General features: G+C 38.4%; 2 protein-coding genes across 2 annotated transcripts in view; one reads left to right on the forward strand and one right to left on the reverse strand.

The window, feature by feature from the left end:
* The window catches only part of DYTN (dystrotelin), a 73,900-nt gene extending 70,003 nt beyond the window's left edge, over positions 1–3,897 (forward strand). Inside the window, 1 exon segment of the mRNA XM_065928926.1 lies at positions 3,794–3,897. Coding sequence (XP_065784998.1) covers positions 3,794–3,897 — 104 coding nt within the window.
* Positions 3,898–6,892: 2,995 nt separating this feature from the next.
* On the reverse strand, positions 6,893–11,254 carry FAM237A (family with sequence similarity 237 member A). The gene is made up of 2 exons (XM_065930959.1): positions 10,843–11,254; positions 6,893–7,032 (listed from the first exon to the last, which is right to left on the reverse strand). The coding sequence occupies exons 1-2, from the start codon at positions 11,252–11,254 to the stop codon at positions 6,893–6,895; spliced, it is 552 nt and encodes a 183-aa protein (XP_065787031.1).
* Between the last annotated feature and the right edge of the window lie 3,542 nt (positions 11,255–14,796).

Below are 14,796 nucleotides of genomic sequence, written 5' to 3' on the forward strand. Positions count from 1 at the left end.
GCAGTTTCCTCCAGACTGTTGGGTGATACTAGTGGTAAAGAATCCACCTGCCAATGCAGGAGATGTAAGAGACACAGATTCAATCCCTGGGTCAGGTAGATCACCTACAGGAGGGTATGGCAACCTATTCCATGGTGAGTTGCCTGGAGAATTCCATGGACAGACGAGCCTGACAGGCTACAGTCCATAGGGTCACAAAGAGCTGGACCCGACTGAAACAACTTAGCATGCACCCATGCACACTGATTTCACAGGTGTTCCTGTTACAGGAAGGGGGACCCCTTCCAGGGCCCAAAAGTGGGCTCTTGTATAACACATGGAAGTGAATTGTCTAAGGAGACACACATGCCGACAAAGCAAAAGACTTTATTGGAAAAAGGTGCCCGGGCAGAGAGCAGGAGGGTAAAGGAACCCAGGAGAACTGCTCTGCCATATGGCTCACAGTCTTGGGTTTTATGGTGATGGGATTAGTTTCTGGGTTGTCTCTTGCCAATCATTCTGACTCAGGATCCTTCCTGGTGGCACATGCATTGCTCAGTCAAGATGGATTCCAACAAGAAGGATTTGGGGAGGTGGCAGGACACGTGGCCTCTCCTTTTGCTCCTACCTGAACAGCCTTGAAGAGCTCCTTTCCCAATTTTGAACCAGTCTATTGTTCCATGACCAGCTCTAACTGTTGCTTCTTAACCTGCACACAGGTTTCTCAGGAGGCAGGTAAGGTGGTCTGATATTCCCATCTTTTTAAGAACTTTCCACAGTTTTTTGTAAACTGGCTTTAGCATAGTCAATGAGGCAGAAGTAGATGTTTCTCTGGAATTCCTTTGCTTTTTCTATGATCCAACAGATACTGGTGATTTAATCTCTGGTTCCTTGGTCTTTTCTAAGTCCAGCTTGTACATCTGGAAGTTCTCAGTTCACATACTGTTGAAGCCTAGCTTGAAGGATTTCGACATTACCTTGCTAACATGTGAAATGAGCACAGTTGTGCAGTAGTTTGGACATTCTTTGGCACTGACCTTCTTTGGGGTTGGAATGAACCCTTTCCAGTCCTGTGGCCACTGTTGAGTTTTCCAAATTTGCTGGTGTATTGAGAGCAGCACTTTCACAGCATCATCTTTTAGGATTTGAAATAGCTCAGCTGGAATTCCATCACCTCCACTAACTTTGTTCGTAGTATTGCTTCCTAAGGCCCACTTGACTTCACATTCCAGGATATCTGGCTCTAGGTGAATGATCACACCATCATGGTTATCCAAGTCATTAAAGCTTTTTTCATGCAGGTCTTCTATGTATTCTTGCCACCTCTCCTTCATATCTTCTGCTTTTGTTAGGTCCTTACCGTTTCTGTCCTTTATCGTGCTCATCCTTTCACAAAATATTCCCTTGATATCTCCAGTTTTCTTGAAGCAGTCTCTAGTCTTTCCCATAACATTTTTTTCCTCTGCTTCTTTGTACTGTTCATTTAAGAAGACCTTTTACATCTCCTTGTTATTCTCTGGAACTCTGCATCCAGTTAGATATATCTTTTCCTTTCTCCCTTGCTTTTTGCTTCTCTTCTTTCCTTAGCTATGTGTAAAGCCTCCTTAGACAACCACTTTGCCTTCTTGCATTTCTTTTTCTACTGGATGGTTTTGGTCACTGCCTCCTGTACAATGTTATGAACTTCTGTCCATAATTCCTCATGCACTCTGTGTACCAGATCTAATCCCTTGAATCTTTTTGTCACTTCCACTGTATAAACATAAAAGCTTTGGTTTAGGTCATACTCGACTGGCCTAGTGATTTTCCTTACTTTCTTCACATTAAGCCTGAATTTTGCAAGAAGGAGCTGATGATCTGAGCCACAGTCAGCTCTAGGTGCATATCTTTGGCTATTTTAACATTTCAGGGGACTGGAACTTAAAAAATATAACAACTAAATTTTTAAAAATGTATGAAATGGAGGGTTGTTTCTCTATTTTTTATTACTGTAGTTAAAGTTTTTACAACTATGGACTGAGAAACAGAATATTCTAAAATAAATTTCCTCTGGACAAGATTTTATTCTGGCAATAGAATATTATTTATTCAAGGTTCTTGTAGTTCTGGAGCAGTGTTAGAGAATAAACATTAAAAATAGGCATGAACCCTCTCCTAAGGTTCAACAGAAAACAGCACAGATGGAGCCAAAATAAATCATGTAACTGAAGTGTATAACTAACAAAATAAGCCTTTCCAAGTTTTTATTTCCTGCGATCTTATTTTTATTAATTACACAAACAAGAAAAATAATTGCACAAACAATATTATACAACATACTCATCGTAAAATTAAAATGACCAAGTGCACATGCTTTTTAAAAATGAATTCACCATCATGACATGGCACCTATTTCTCAGAAGTAAGCACTGTTTGCAGTTTTGTGAATTTTTCTTCAGACTTTTTTTCTTTGCATGTATGTGTCTCTACTTTCTCAACATAAATTAGATTGTACTTGTTTTTGCTCTTTTCACTTGCCAATATACCTTAGACATTGAGCAATGTCATTTTTAAAGTGCTACATAATATCCCACAGTATAAATATACAATAATTTACTTATTAGTGTGTAATTAAGTTGCTCCCAATTTTTTATTATCATAAGAATGTTTTGGTGAGTATTCTTATAGCATATATATTTGTACTCATATGTAAATATGTTTGTAGGATCAATTCCTAGAAGTGGAACTTTAAGCTTAAAGTATGCAAATCCATTTTTTGGTTGATAACTGCCAAACTGAAGATCTTTCTACAGCACGATTCCTATTACAATAGATCACACGGGACCACTCAAACCATTAGTCAGTATCTATAGAGCAGAGGTCTCAAAGCATCGTCCCTAGGCCAGCAACATCAGTATCACCCAGGAACCTATTAGGAACACAGTTTCTTGGGTCCCATCCCTGATATGCTATAGCAGTCTAAGTTCTCCAGAACTGATGTCTCCTTTCGAGTCCAAAAGCAAAAGAAAATTGATGTCTCTGCTGGAAAACAATCAGGCAGAAGGAATTCTCTCACTCAGACCTTTTCTATTCAAGCCTTCAATTGATTGGAAGGCACTCTGCTCTGCTCAGCCTACTCATTCAAATGTTAATCTCATCCAGAAACACCTGCACAGACACACCCAGAAAAATGTTTTACTAAATATCCAAGCACCACACTCTATTCAAATTGACACATAAAATTAACCCTTGTGTATACTGAATCTGAACTCTGAGTCTGTGACCTAGCAATCTGTTTTAATACTCACAAGGTGATTTTAGGTTTTCTTTGGTGGCTCAGATGATACAGAATCTGCCTGCAGTACAGGAGACCCGGCTTCGATCCCTGGGTCGGAAAGATCCCCTGGAGAAGGAAATGGCAACCAACTCCAGTATTTTTGTTTGGAGAATTCCAATGAAGGGGAGAATGGCAGGCTACAGTCCATGTGATCATAAAGAGTCAGAAATGACTGAGTAACTAACAGAACAAACAAAGGCGATTTCAACATACACCAGAGTTTGAAAACCACTGCTCGAGAGTGTGCTTTCTGGCTACTCAGAATGCTGCTTGGACCTATGGGAAAATTCTCTTTAAGAACCACAACTTGTCTCGACTGGTAATTGATCAAGGTAAATGATACCCATCTCATTTGCAGGCTAGCTTAGAGAAAGGGCATTGCCACCAGAAACTGAAGAGAGATGAATTTTAGTTCTTCTCTGTGCTAGAACTTTATTCAGATCAGTTTAAGGACCTACAGGTGCTTTCTCTGAAGGACTTTCCTTCTGTTGATTTCAGACCTGCAATCTTCAGTAAACCTGGACCTGTATTGTGGAGCTGAGCGAGCGTGCAGGGCCTTCCCTGCCCTTGTTGATCAGATCACCTTGACCAACCTGAAGTGAAAAGGAACTCAGATTCCAAGGCCCCTTAAGGTGATGACGAAACATGTTTTCAAAATCTGTACTGACCACACTAAACCTTCTACCTCTTTCTTGATAGTCTGGTATGAAGCATGATGCAAATTTTATTTTTTAATCTCTCTACTCTTGTGACTTAGTTCTTCAGAGTAAAGCCTTGGGAGTGAGGAGGGGTAGAGGGAAATGGAAAGAAGAGGCAATTCAAATCTAGTTGTGCTGTACTTCCAACAGAGGCCCTTTCTTTGAATATATTGGTAGTCGTATTCAAGCGTATGGTCTACAGGCATTTGTGCAACTATCTTCTTCAATATCTAAATTTCCTTATTGATGACCTAATTTTTTGTCCCGATACTTCTGCTGAAGAACAGGCTTGGGAAAGAACAAAATAAACACACGCAAGTGCATGCAGAACCGGTCAGATCTGAATAAACCCTGCGGATTCTATCAATGTCAATTCTCTGGTTGTGTTATTGTACTGTAGTTATGCAAGATGTTATTACGGAGGGAACCTGGATGAAGGGTAAATAGGATGTCTCTGTATTATCTCTTACAATGTGTATGACTCAGCAATTATCTCAAAATAAATTTATTCTAAAACATAAATGTTTCTTACTAAAATCCCACATTCAGTGAATCTGATCAAAGTACTTCTGTGCTTTCCTCTGTATGTATGACTAGGGTATTTAACTGAACAAAGTTCAAAGTAGTAACTAACATTTTTTAACTGTGAGAGTGTTTAGCTTCTACACACCATATATGTACTAGCTCATTTAGACCTCACAACAAACATAGTAAATAGATATCTCATTTTATAAGAAAATTAAGGCACAAAGATGATCAGTAACTTGTCCAAAGTTGTCACTACCTGATGAACTTGATCCTCGAACCCAGCTCTTGAGCCTGTACTCTAACCACTGCTTTCAACTTTGAATAAAAATTGCTTTGGTTCCATTATTTCACCTATTGTCTGGATATGCAGTTCATATTACATTTAGAGAGACTGTGTGCTCTTTTTCATATGATCCATAACTTCTAGTAATGTTTCCAAAGTGAAATTATGTCCAACTGGGTAGCATTAAGACTATGTTACTCCTGTTCAATCTCATCCTAATCTTTTTGAATCTGCTTTTCAGCCTAACAGGATTTTTTTTGTTTGTTTGTTTTGTTTTGTTATTCAGCATATTCACTCTTTCTTACTTCCTCCCAGCTTATTCCTTACAAGTTTGATAAGGATGCCCCAGAGCACCGGTCAGCAAACTACAGCCCACCGGTCAGATCTGCCCACTGCCAGTTTTGTGCTGGCTGTGCTTAAAGAGAGGTTATTACATTAAAAAATAATAATAATAACTGGAAAACGTCAAATGAAGAATAATGTTTTCTAACACTTGAAAGTGACTTGGAGTCAAATTTCAGTGTCCACAAGCCAAGTTTTATTGGAACACTGCCATGTTCATGTATTTACATGTTGTCTACAGCTGCTTGCCTTCTACAAAGACAGAACTGATTAATTGCACCAGAGACTAGATGGCTCACAAAGCATCAGAAAAAACTGGCAGCCCCTCTCGTGTAGGACCGAGGTGTAGGAGGAGTAAGGGGCAAGCCGTGCAAGAATGGCATCTCTTCAACGATGTATAACAGATAATGAGTTTATGTGATACTTTTTAAGAAATTGATATAAGACATTAGTGAAAGTAGCACAAAAGTAAACCCTTGACCCTCTGTAGAAATGGTAGTCAAAGAATGGCAGCTCTTAATGTGCTCATTCTTCTAATCAAGTTAAAGCTGAGGCTGGGCCCCCTTCTCACTTCCTTCCCCAGACTTCCTTCCCCTATTGTCAGGATTTGGTGAATCATCAGATGCAGCTGTGTCTTTTAATATTAACCCTTTGGATAAGATTTATCATTTAAAGGAGACCCTAAATCTTCAGTGAAGAGAGTTCCTTACTGAGACTTCCTTTGGATCTAGGAAAGCAAGTGAATTGCTAACATAGCTGAAATTCACTCTGGTTTTCAACCACCAGTTATAATAGTCAGAATGATTGGCAAGATGAACATAATTAGAGATAAAAATAGCATTATGTCTGGAACTCAAATAAATTTGCTAATTGGACTTCTTTGCAATGAACCTTATTCAGGCCTGGTCATTTTGAGGAAAAATATTTTTATGGGTTCTTTTCTTATAATGCTGCTTTTATTTTTAGTTTGATTTTCAAAGCAAATTGTTATCAATTATAGTCATAATATTTAATCCAATAGAAAATAAACTAATTGGAGAAAAAAATTATACTTACTACTATTTTGTTAGAGTTTGGATTATCATTAATGGTAACACTGAATACTTAAATAAAAAGACTTCAAGAACATTACTTGGGGTCCAGAGCTTTTATTAATCTTGTTTCTGTTAGTAGAATTGCTTCATTTTGTTTTTCGCATCACTCAGTTCAAAATATTCAAAAATATTCTTCCAAACAAAATTCAGGCAATTAATAAGTATAGTATCATATGCCTGTGCATAAGCAATTCAGTGATTGATGTCTTTGAAGCCATGCAGTGTATTCAAATTAAATGTCTAGCACTCCAGTTCATTAACAATGTCAAGCATCCCAAAACAATGACCAAAATGAACATAAAGAATCTGAGTAGCCCCATCCAACCCCCTCCAGTATTCTTGCCTGGAGAATCCCATAGGCAGAGGAGTCTGGGGGCTACAGTTCATTGGGTCGCAAAGAGTCAGACAAAACTGAAGCAACTTAGCAAGCACAGGTCCTCTCTTTCAGACAGTGGGATGATCTGACAGCAGTGTCACCATTTGAAGGAACGTGCCAGCAGCCTAAAAGACTGAAGCTAAGTACTCCAAGGGAATGTGGTTTAATATTTATCTTTTTACACTCCCATCATTTCAAGTAAATGAATGATCAATAGTCAAGAAAAATATATATATTTGTTTAAATGCCAAGATGTGCGTAGCTCTGAGGTTAGATTTATTTTCTCTTTATTTCCAGGCCACTGGTCACTTTTCCAATGAACTTTGATCTGCTACTATGCACATGCATGCTTATCAAGTCTTCAATCAACTCTTTCTTCTTTAGGGAAGGGGTTCTTGGTTGCTGAGAAAAGGCACCTGAAAGTAGAAAAAAGGAACTAATCGTTAGATCACCAAAATATTTTCAGGCTGATTAAACATCAATGACTTGGTTTTAAAAAGAAAATTTTCTGCCACTCTATTTCTGCTACTCTGCTATTAAGGTTCTGTACAAATTTATTGCAAAGGTATATGTGTAAATTTTTATTTATGCAAAATTTTGTGTTCTATAAAGTTTAATTATGTAATATGAATTAAGTAGATTATAAGAAATACATTTCCTATTGGATTAATATGTATTAAAATATACTTTTCTGACTAGAAAAGTAAAAAATTGTTATATAATATAAAAATTTAAAAAATACTTTAAACCATCTATAGTATAATCTTCCAAAGAGAATCATAATACATACTTTATGCCATAATTTAATTTATCATTACCCAACTATGGGACATTTAGATTATTTCCAATTTTCTGTTACTATAAATAATATTGCAGTGAAGAAACTTGTATTGCAAAATTGACTACAGCTCCAAATGTTTATTTAGAAAGATTTCTAGATAAGTAATTTCTGAATATGCTACTTAAAAAATTTCTTATAGTGAGTAAAGCAGAAAATCAAGCATTTGTAAATCTAATTTGTATTTCTAAAGCATTGTTTTGTCTTCTGCTTAGTGTTTAAAAAATAAGCACTATGAACATTTGTCAGCTAGTTAGACACCAACTGCAAACATCATCAAATTCTAAATCTAAATGTTAATTTTCATGTCAAAGAGGAAAGCAAAGACTCACAATTTTCCTAGACCATTAAAACTACCAAGCTCTGGAAGGCAAGTTTTTCTGTTCCTCTCAGGGGCAGAGCAAGATTTGTTGAAGCAAGGAATCATCATTTTTGATACAAACAAGGATATGCTTAAAAATCCTTTCATTTGTATTGAAGCCTTTACTAACCCATGAGTTAACCTCAACTTTGTTATTTTCTACTTGGGAGACATTATCAGCTTACACTTTTCCTAAATCAATTTATCATTTTCTCTCTCATTGTCTCTGCCTATCTGCCTACACAGAATCCATCATAATTTAGTACTTAAGCCTGGGTATAACTTCTTCAGTCTTCTGAATATTTCAGCATTCAGTTTAGCTCGTATTTTTCTAGACAAATTAATGATGCTCTTCTGAGTCTTTTCTCAAACAATGATATCTTTAGGTCTCAGAATTTTGGCAATTTTCATTTCTGGATCACCTCTGTTCCTGCTTATCATAATTATAAAGCACCACAGTGTCTAGATCATCACTAAGCTCAGGAAGTTATCATTGGAGTAAAAAGCTCTTTCAGATTCTTCTATAGGTAAATCCATGCTTTTCATACATTTATTTTTTATAAGATCACAGAACATCAGAACATAGAACCTTAAGATACATTATGGGTCTTCTAATTTTTTCCATATCCCTCTTTTTCAGATGAAGAAACTAAGGGTTAAATAAGTCAATTAGATTGCCTAAGGTTATATAGCTATTTGATATCTCTTGTTTTTATATTTGCTGACTCAATATTAATAAATATATTTTAAAAAACAAGTATATTAACATACAAAGTTATATAGAAGTTCTGTGTTTTTAATAAGGCATGATTCATTGCAACATTATTCAAGTGTATTTAAACTATTTAACTTGAAGACATCAAAATAGCAAGAACCTTTTTGTGTATTATGGAGACACTTATTTTAGTTCTTCTCTTCTGCTCTGATGATGTAATTTTCCTGAGAACTATGGGGACAAACACCTCTTCACTCTCACCCCATCCCAACCTGATAGAATACTAATTCCCTGGGGACAAAAAAAAATTAGTAGAGAATCTGTGCAGGTACATCCAGAGTCTAGTTGAGCCACTAGAGATTTAATCAAGCCTCTTGAGATAAAATCTCAATGTTCCCGCAACTATTTAGCTTTAAAACATGGTGTCTCCTTGACCCAAGACCCTCTTTGACTGTGACTATACAGTGTAAAAGGAAAGTCTTATTTCCTGATATGCAACAATTGATTATGTCAAACATTAAAATAACTTCAATAAAGTAAGATGTTTAGTCCTACTGCTTGCAAAGTTTTCAGATCAGCTGGGTCAATAGCATCTCTGTAGCAAGATGAAGGAAGTGACTTCCAATGCTGAAGACAAATCCACCAGTTTTTTTTAAAGATAGAAATGTTGAAGTGTGCTCAGAAAATTACATGTAGTCTCAGACTATTTTGATAGCCTATTGCAAACAAGCAAACTGAAAGTATTGTTTGAGATTCTATGTATATCTACATAATTATAATATAGAAGTATAGTACATAATATATAATTATAATATCATTATATGTGATATATTTATATATTATTTTCATGTTAAGTTGAACACAAATATTATTATTTTCATTTATTCTATAGATAAAGTAATTCAAAGTGAGTGTAAAATACAAAACCAAGAAATACTGGTAGTAATTTGAGTATGACAGCTATATAGGAAAAGAGTGGTGGGATAAAAAGTCTACAATACACATGAAGAAAATATACAGTGCTTACTAATGTCAATATCTGGGCAGCCTCTGTTCAAAATATTTTCAAAATATTGGCAACCAATATTTATAGACACTCATTTTGTACTTCTGCTTTAGTAACTAAGCTGGTGAAAGAATATTTCTGCTAGGAAGTGAAATTGGCTTAAGTGACAATAACATTTGTCAAAACAATAAATTTATGTATAAATAATACCAGTGGATTATCTGGTTTTATGGATCAGTTAATCATATCTTTTGTTATTGAGATTAAAACAAATTAAATATTTAAATGTTCTACAATATCTTGAGAAAAGATTTATCTAGAACTATCACTGTTAGTTGCTATTTTAATAGATTTTTCCATTTTACAATTATATAACAATTCTCACAACAAAATGTGCAAATGAAAAAATTATTTTATTTTTCAGTTTTCCACTACTTCATAAACAGTTAGTGCCACTCAAACAGCCCTTTTTGCAAGCTTTAGAAGTTCATTGGTTGAAAACAACACAGAAAAAGGAACAAAGACAGTGTGAATAAGGCTGTTATCTCTCAGCTTACTCACAGTGTTTCATTCACCCTCATTCTAATTCTATAAAGGAAATTTTTTTCTAGTGCCCCCAGAGAAGACTGATATGTGTAAGACTGAAGATTATATTTATTCAATGAAAAATCTAAATTTGTAGGAAGTCCAAGATTTCTAAAAATTAATTACTCAGCTTGCTGGAAGTAATTTGAGATTTGTTCAGAAAACAAGGAAGAGTGAATTTGCAAGTCAGCTGATTTTTCTACCATTTATAGCATCAACTAAGTGAATTTCAAGGAGTCCTTCCATTTATATGAAAACATTTGGGTTATTTTTTCTATTTAAAAGGGGTAAGAGTGCGTGTGCTGTAGGTGTTCCTCAGGCTTATATTCAAACTTCTTGATTCCATAGCAAATAAACACAGGTTATGACTACCAATGTTGAAGCTAATTGGAAAAAAAATGTAAATTTTGGGGCATCCCTTTATACCTCGATATTGTGTTTTAGGAATCATGTCTTTTCTTACTTGTCTATCTGATTCTTCTTTGCTGCTATTTACCAGAAGTATGAAGATGAGGACAATATGTTGATTTTTTAAAAGCTACCACAAATTACAAAAGGAAGTGTTAAGTATCTTCCTATCACTTGTGTGTTCTTTGGGTTCACCCCCAAGAGGACTATGTGTGGCAATGGATTCCCCCAAAGCCATTTCCCTGTTCCTCACAATTCAGCACTTTCACGCTTGGTTACCCTTTCAAGAGACATGGGGCCTGGGGTTGACCACCTTTTTTTCTCCCTGTGTGCTGTGGATGCACTGCTGAGATCTTCACTTCCTCTCCAGTCAATTGTCTTCTTCCTAAGCCATGGTTTCTGGAGAGAACACAGTCCACATAGATGTCCCAGAAGAGTTGGGCCAGATCCCAAAACAATGCCCCATGCTGCAAGTTTTCAGATGACTTCAGGTAGATCATAAAATCCCAGAAACCTGAAACAGTGTTAGAGATTCGAGGCTTCCGCATTTCCAGGAGGAGCACTGAAGAAGATTCCCAGCACTGAGGATCAGCTTGGTTAAGAGCCAGCAGATCTGTCTGGCTATGACAAAAGAAAGGACACACACAGCACATTCCCACAATGAGCAGGGAGCAGGTGAGACTCAAGGGGTGGTAGATCCTTCCTCTGCTTCCAGGATTGGCCATGACCTTGAAACTGCACAAGATGGAAATATTTCATATGAGTCCCTACTTGTGCTCTATTCGGTAAAGAAAATAATTATGTCCTTTAAGAACCGTGGTGCCAGCAATGGAAACATACCAGTATCTCTAGGAAAAGTCTTATCCTACCTCCCACAAGCCCCACTCTATCTAAAATGATGCATTGTCAAGTCAGGTAGCCTAAAACAATGATATTTAGATTAAGAAAGATTTACTCTTAACAAATGCTCCTTTGTAAGATAAATAAAGCTGTTTTTCCCTAGTACTGAGAAATGTAGTTTAAAGGAGTATTAAGTGAAATTTTTCAGTCTTGCTACTTGGCTTTATTATTCTATAATACCATAATTTAGCCTAGCTATCCTAAACTAAGACTCCCAAGCAATTAAGAATTTGAACATATTTTACCTTTGAATGCTTTCTTATTCTGTTTCCTTTCATTATTAAAAAAGGTATATGAATTGTAAAATGTTATAAATAAAAACAAATACAAGACAGTGTGTTAAAAGTATGGGATATATACTTATCTATATACTTATAGAATATATACACATATATATTCAACCCACTAGAACAGAATTAATAAACAAATAATGTAAAATTAATTTTACAAACATCTAAAATGTGCAATTTTTACATAATTTTCACAAAAATGATATTTTCTCATTTTTCTCTTCTTGCTATAAATCTCAAGTATTTTAACAAAAATTATTTGTCTCTTGTTCAACTTTTCTGGCTTTCAAAGCCTGTTGCAATAAAACCAAGACATCCCTACACACTTTGAAAATACTTTTAACTTCAGACAAGTCCAATGAGAAATGATGTACTTAACATAATAATTTGTCCCTGAAAATGACTTATCTGAATCTTCACAGACTATATCACACTTAGGCAACCCTAAAGAAAAAGCAGGAAATTATATACAGCTCACTTTCACTTTTATCTTATATTTCCAAATATTTAGATGTTAGTATAATGAAGACATGCCAGGCACAGCTCATGGGACTACTCTTGAGGATATGTCTATATTAGAATACTTAATGATAACACCATAAGATGAATCTTTCTTTTCTGTACAACAGCAAAACATGTTGTTTAGTCACTAAGTCGTATCCGACTTTTTATGATCCCATAGACTGTAGCCCGCCATGCTCCTCTGACCATGGAATTTCCCAGGGGCAAGAATACTGGAGTGGGTTGTCATTTCTTTCTCCAGGGGATCTCCTTTAAATCAATATTTCAGAAACTGTCTTTGAATAGACACTTTCCTCAAGAGGCATATTGAGATACAAGGCTATTCAAAAACATTTCCTCTGTATTTCATATTATTTACACAGGATATTGACATGAACAAAATCAAACTCTTCTGAACTAAAATACTAAAGTCGAGGAGATGCAAAGTTAATTTTTCCTCAGTCAAAACCGTGTGTCAATGCTAAGTTTATCAGAAGACCAGCGGCGGGACACTGTCCAGGGTGCTGAAGTCGGCGAGTCCAGGATTCGCTGTCTGCTAGCGCCACAGCGCTCACCTCGGCTTCGTCGGGTTCCCTTCCCTTTCGAGTCTTCCCCGAGCCTTGAAGTTCCCCAGCCCTGGGGTCCCGCGTGTGTCTTGCTACAAGCCTCGCGGTGTGCTCCCCACGTCTCGATCCTGAGCCTGGTTCTACCGTCTCTCCCTCCTCAGGGCGGAGCTGCCTGGGACACTCGCCCTCTTGTGCCCCATGAGACTCCTTACTCCGCGGCTTTACTCCCAGGGGGCAGAAGGGCGCCCCTCCTCACTTACCTTTGCAGCGCTCTCTGGATTCCTCGGAGTGCGTGGAGAGGAAACGCTCAGACTGCTCCCCGAGCAAGCGACGGTCCCCAGCTCCGGCGTCCTGGCGGCCTCGGCGTCTCTTCTTAAGCAGTGGGAGTGCTCCGCGCCTCTTCAAGTCTACGTCAAAACGCCCCGGGAAACGGCCGGCACCTCTCGCCCCCAACTCCATCTCCCACACCCTCTTCTTCTCTCCCTCCCCTTAAGATTTCGCTTCAGGAAACCAGCAGGCTTAGCGGCACACACTTCATTGACTCTGACCCACACCCACCCTGCACCAGCTCAATTGAGCATTTGTGCGATTGGCTTCCGGGTCCTACCTTGGGAGGCGAAACACGGCCGGCCGAAACTGGAAAGTTGCGACCCAGTTCCGCGCCCGCCTAGGAGCGAGTGGGGCTCCCCAGATCTCTACTCTCCAGATGTGCCTTGTTTGAGAACAAAGTGATGGCTGGGAAGACCCAGGACCCCTAGGGTGGGAGACTGCTGTTCGGCGCCCGCCCAGGTGTCAGTCAGTCAGGGCTCAGAGGAGAGGAAGGTGCCTCAGGGAGACGCCCTGAGTGTGAATATCTCCTGCTCGCCTGTGGTCCTGGGCTGCGAAAAGAAACACACTCTTGGGGCAAGAATGTGGGTGTGGACAAGTTGCCCTTGGAAGCGCCCTTTGACCGGGAACAGGAGACCTGTAGTCTCCAGACTCTGTGTCTTGGATCACCCCAGGAACCCAGGATTTCTGCTGGTATTGCTTGTGTCAGTCAACACTCTGCTTCAGATTTCACAGAGGGGGTCCTGCTTTCCAAGAAGAGGAGATGTCTGGGATTCTCTTCGGTTTTCAACTCAAAGCTAGTTAATATCATAGTCGGACCTGTCACCTTTTAGGGACTCTGCTGAGTTTTAGGGCCCACCCTAAATGAAATACATCCAGACCAGGAGTCCAAGGCAAAGGTCTTACCTTTGTCAGTGTTTCCAGGCTTTTTCCCTTCACCCCAAAACTCTCTAGGCATCCTGAAAACCACTTGTAGCCTCCACTAACTGAAGGCTTTTGTGCCAGCTCAAAACCAGTATCCATGGTTACCTTCCAGAGGGGCACAGGGTGGAACCCAGGCTTATAGCAAAGTTTACCAAAGATGAGAGGAATGTTCCCCTCTATCCAAGTGATAGGAATCAAGGGCTCTCGAGAGGATTCCTGAGGGGTTCTGGACTGTTTCTCCTCCTCTGAAATTAATTTCTCAATCTGTGAACCAGGCATACTAATGTTTGTTTCTATTTATCTTCTGAGGAAGTTGGAAGAGGTCATGGGTGAAGGCTTCAATTTGCTTCCTGAATTTCAAGGAGCTCTCGGCTTCTTGGAGAAAATAATTAGAGAAGCATAGTGCGTGAGCATGAGGGACAGCAACCGGCATGGGAGAACCCTGAGAAAGGAAAGGGGGAAGGAAGGGGCAGAGATGGCATCTTTGAGGGAGTGACTGGTGAGCTTCTTAGAGAGGAGTTATACAGGTGTCCTGGAGCCATTGGGGTGGGAGATGGTCTCCTCCAGGCAGAGAAGTTAGCATGAGCAAAGGCATGGAGGGACTGCTCAAAGAAATTCTGTGCTTTTGGGGAGCAGAGTCAAGGGAAGGAGTGTAGAAAGAGAAAGGAGAACCGAGGTAAGGATGTGGAAGGTTAATTCTAGTTTTAGACATCTTGAAAGTCACATTACCATTGACAATATTGGCGTGTAATAAATAGG

The sequence above is a fragment of the Muntiacus reevesi genome, chromosome 3 (genome assembly GCF_963930625.1).
Source record: "Muntiacus reevesi chromosome 3, mMunRee1.1, whole genome shotgun sequence".
NCBI classification, from domain to species: Eukaryota; Metazoa; Chordata; class Mammalia; order Artiodactyla; family Cervidae; genus Muntiacus; species Muntiacus reevesi.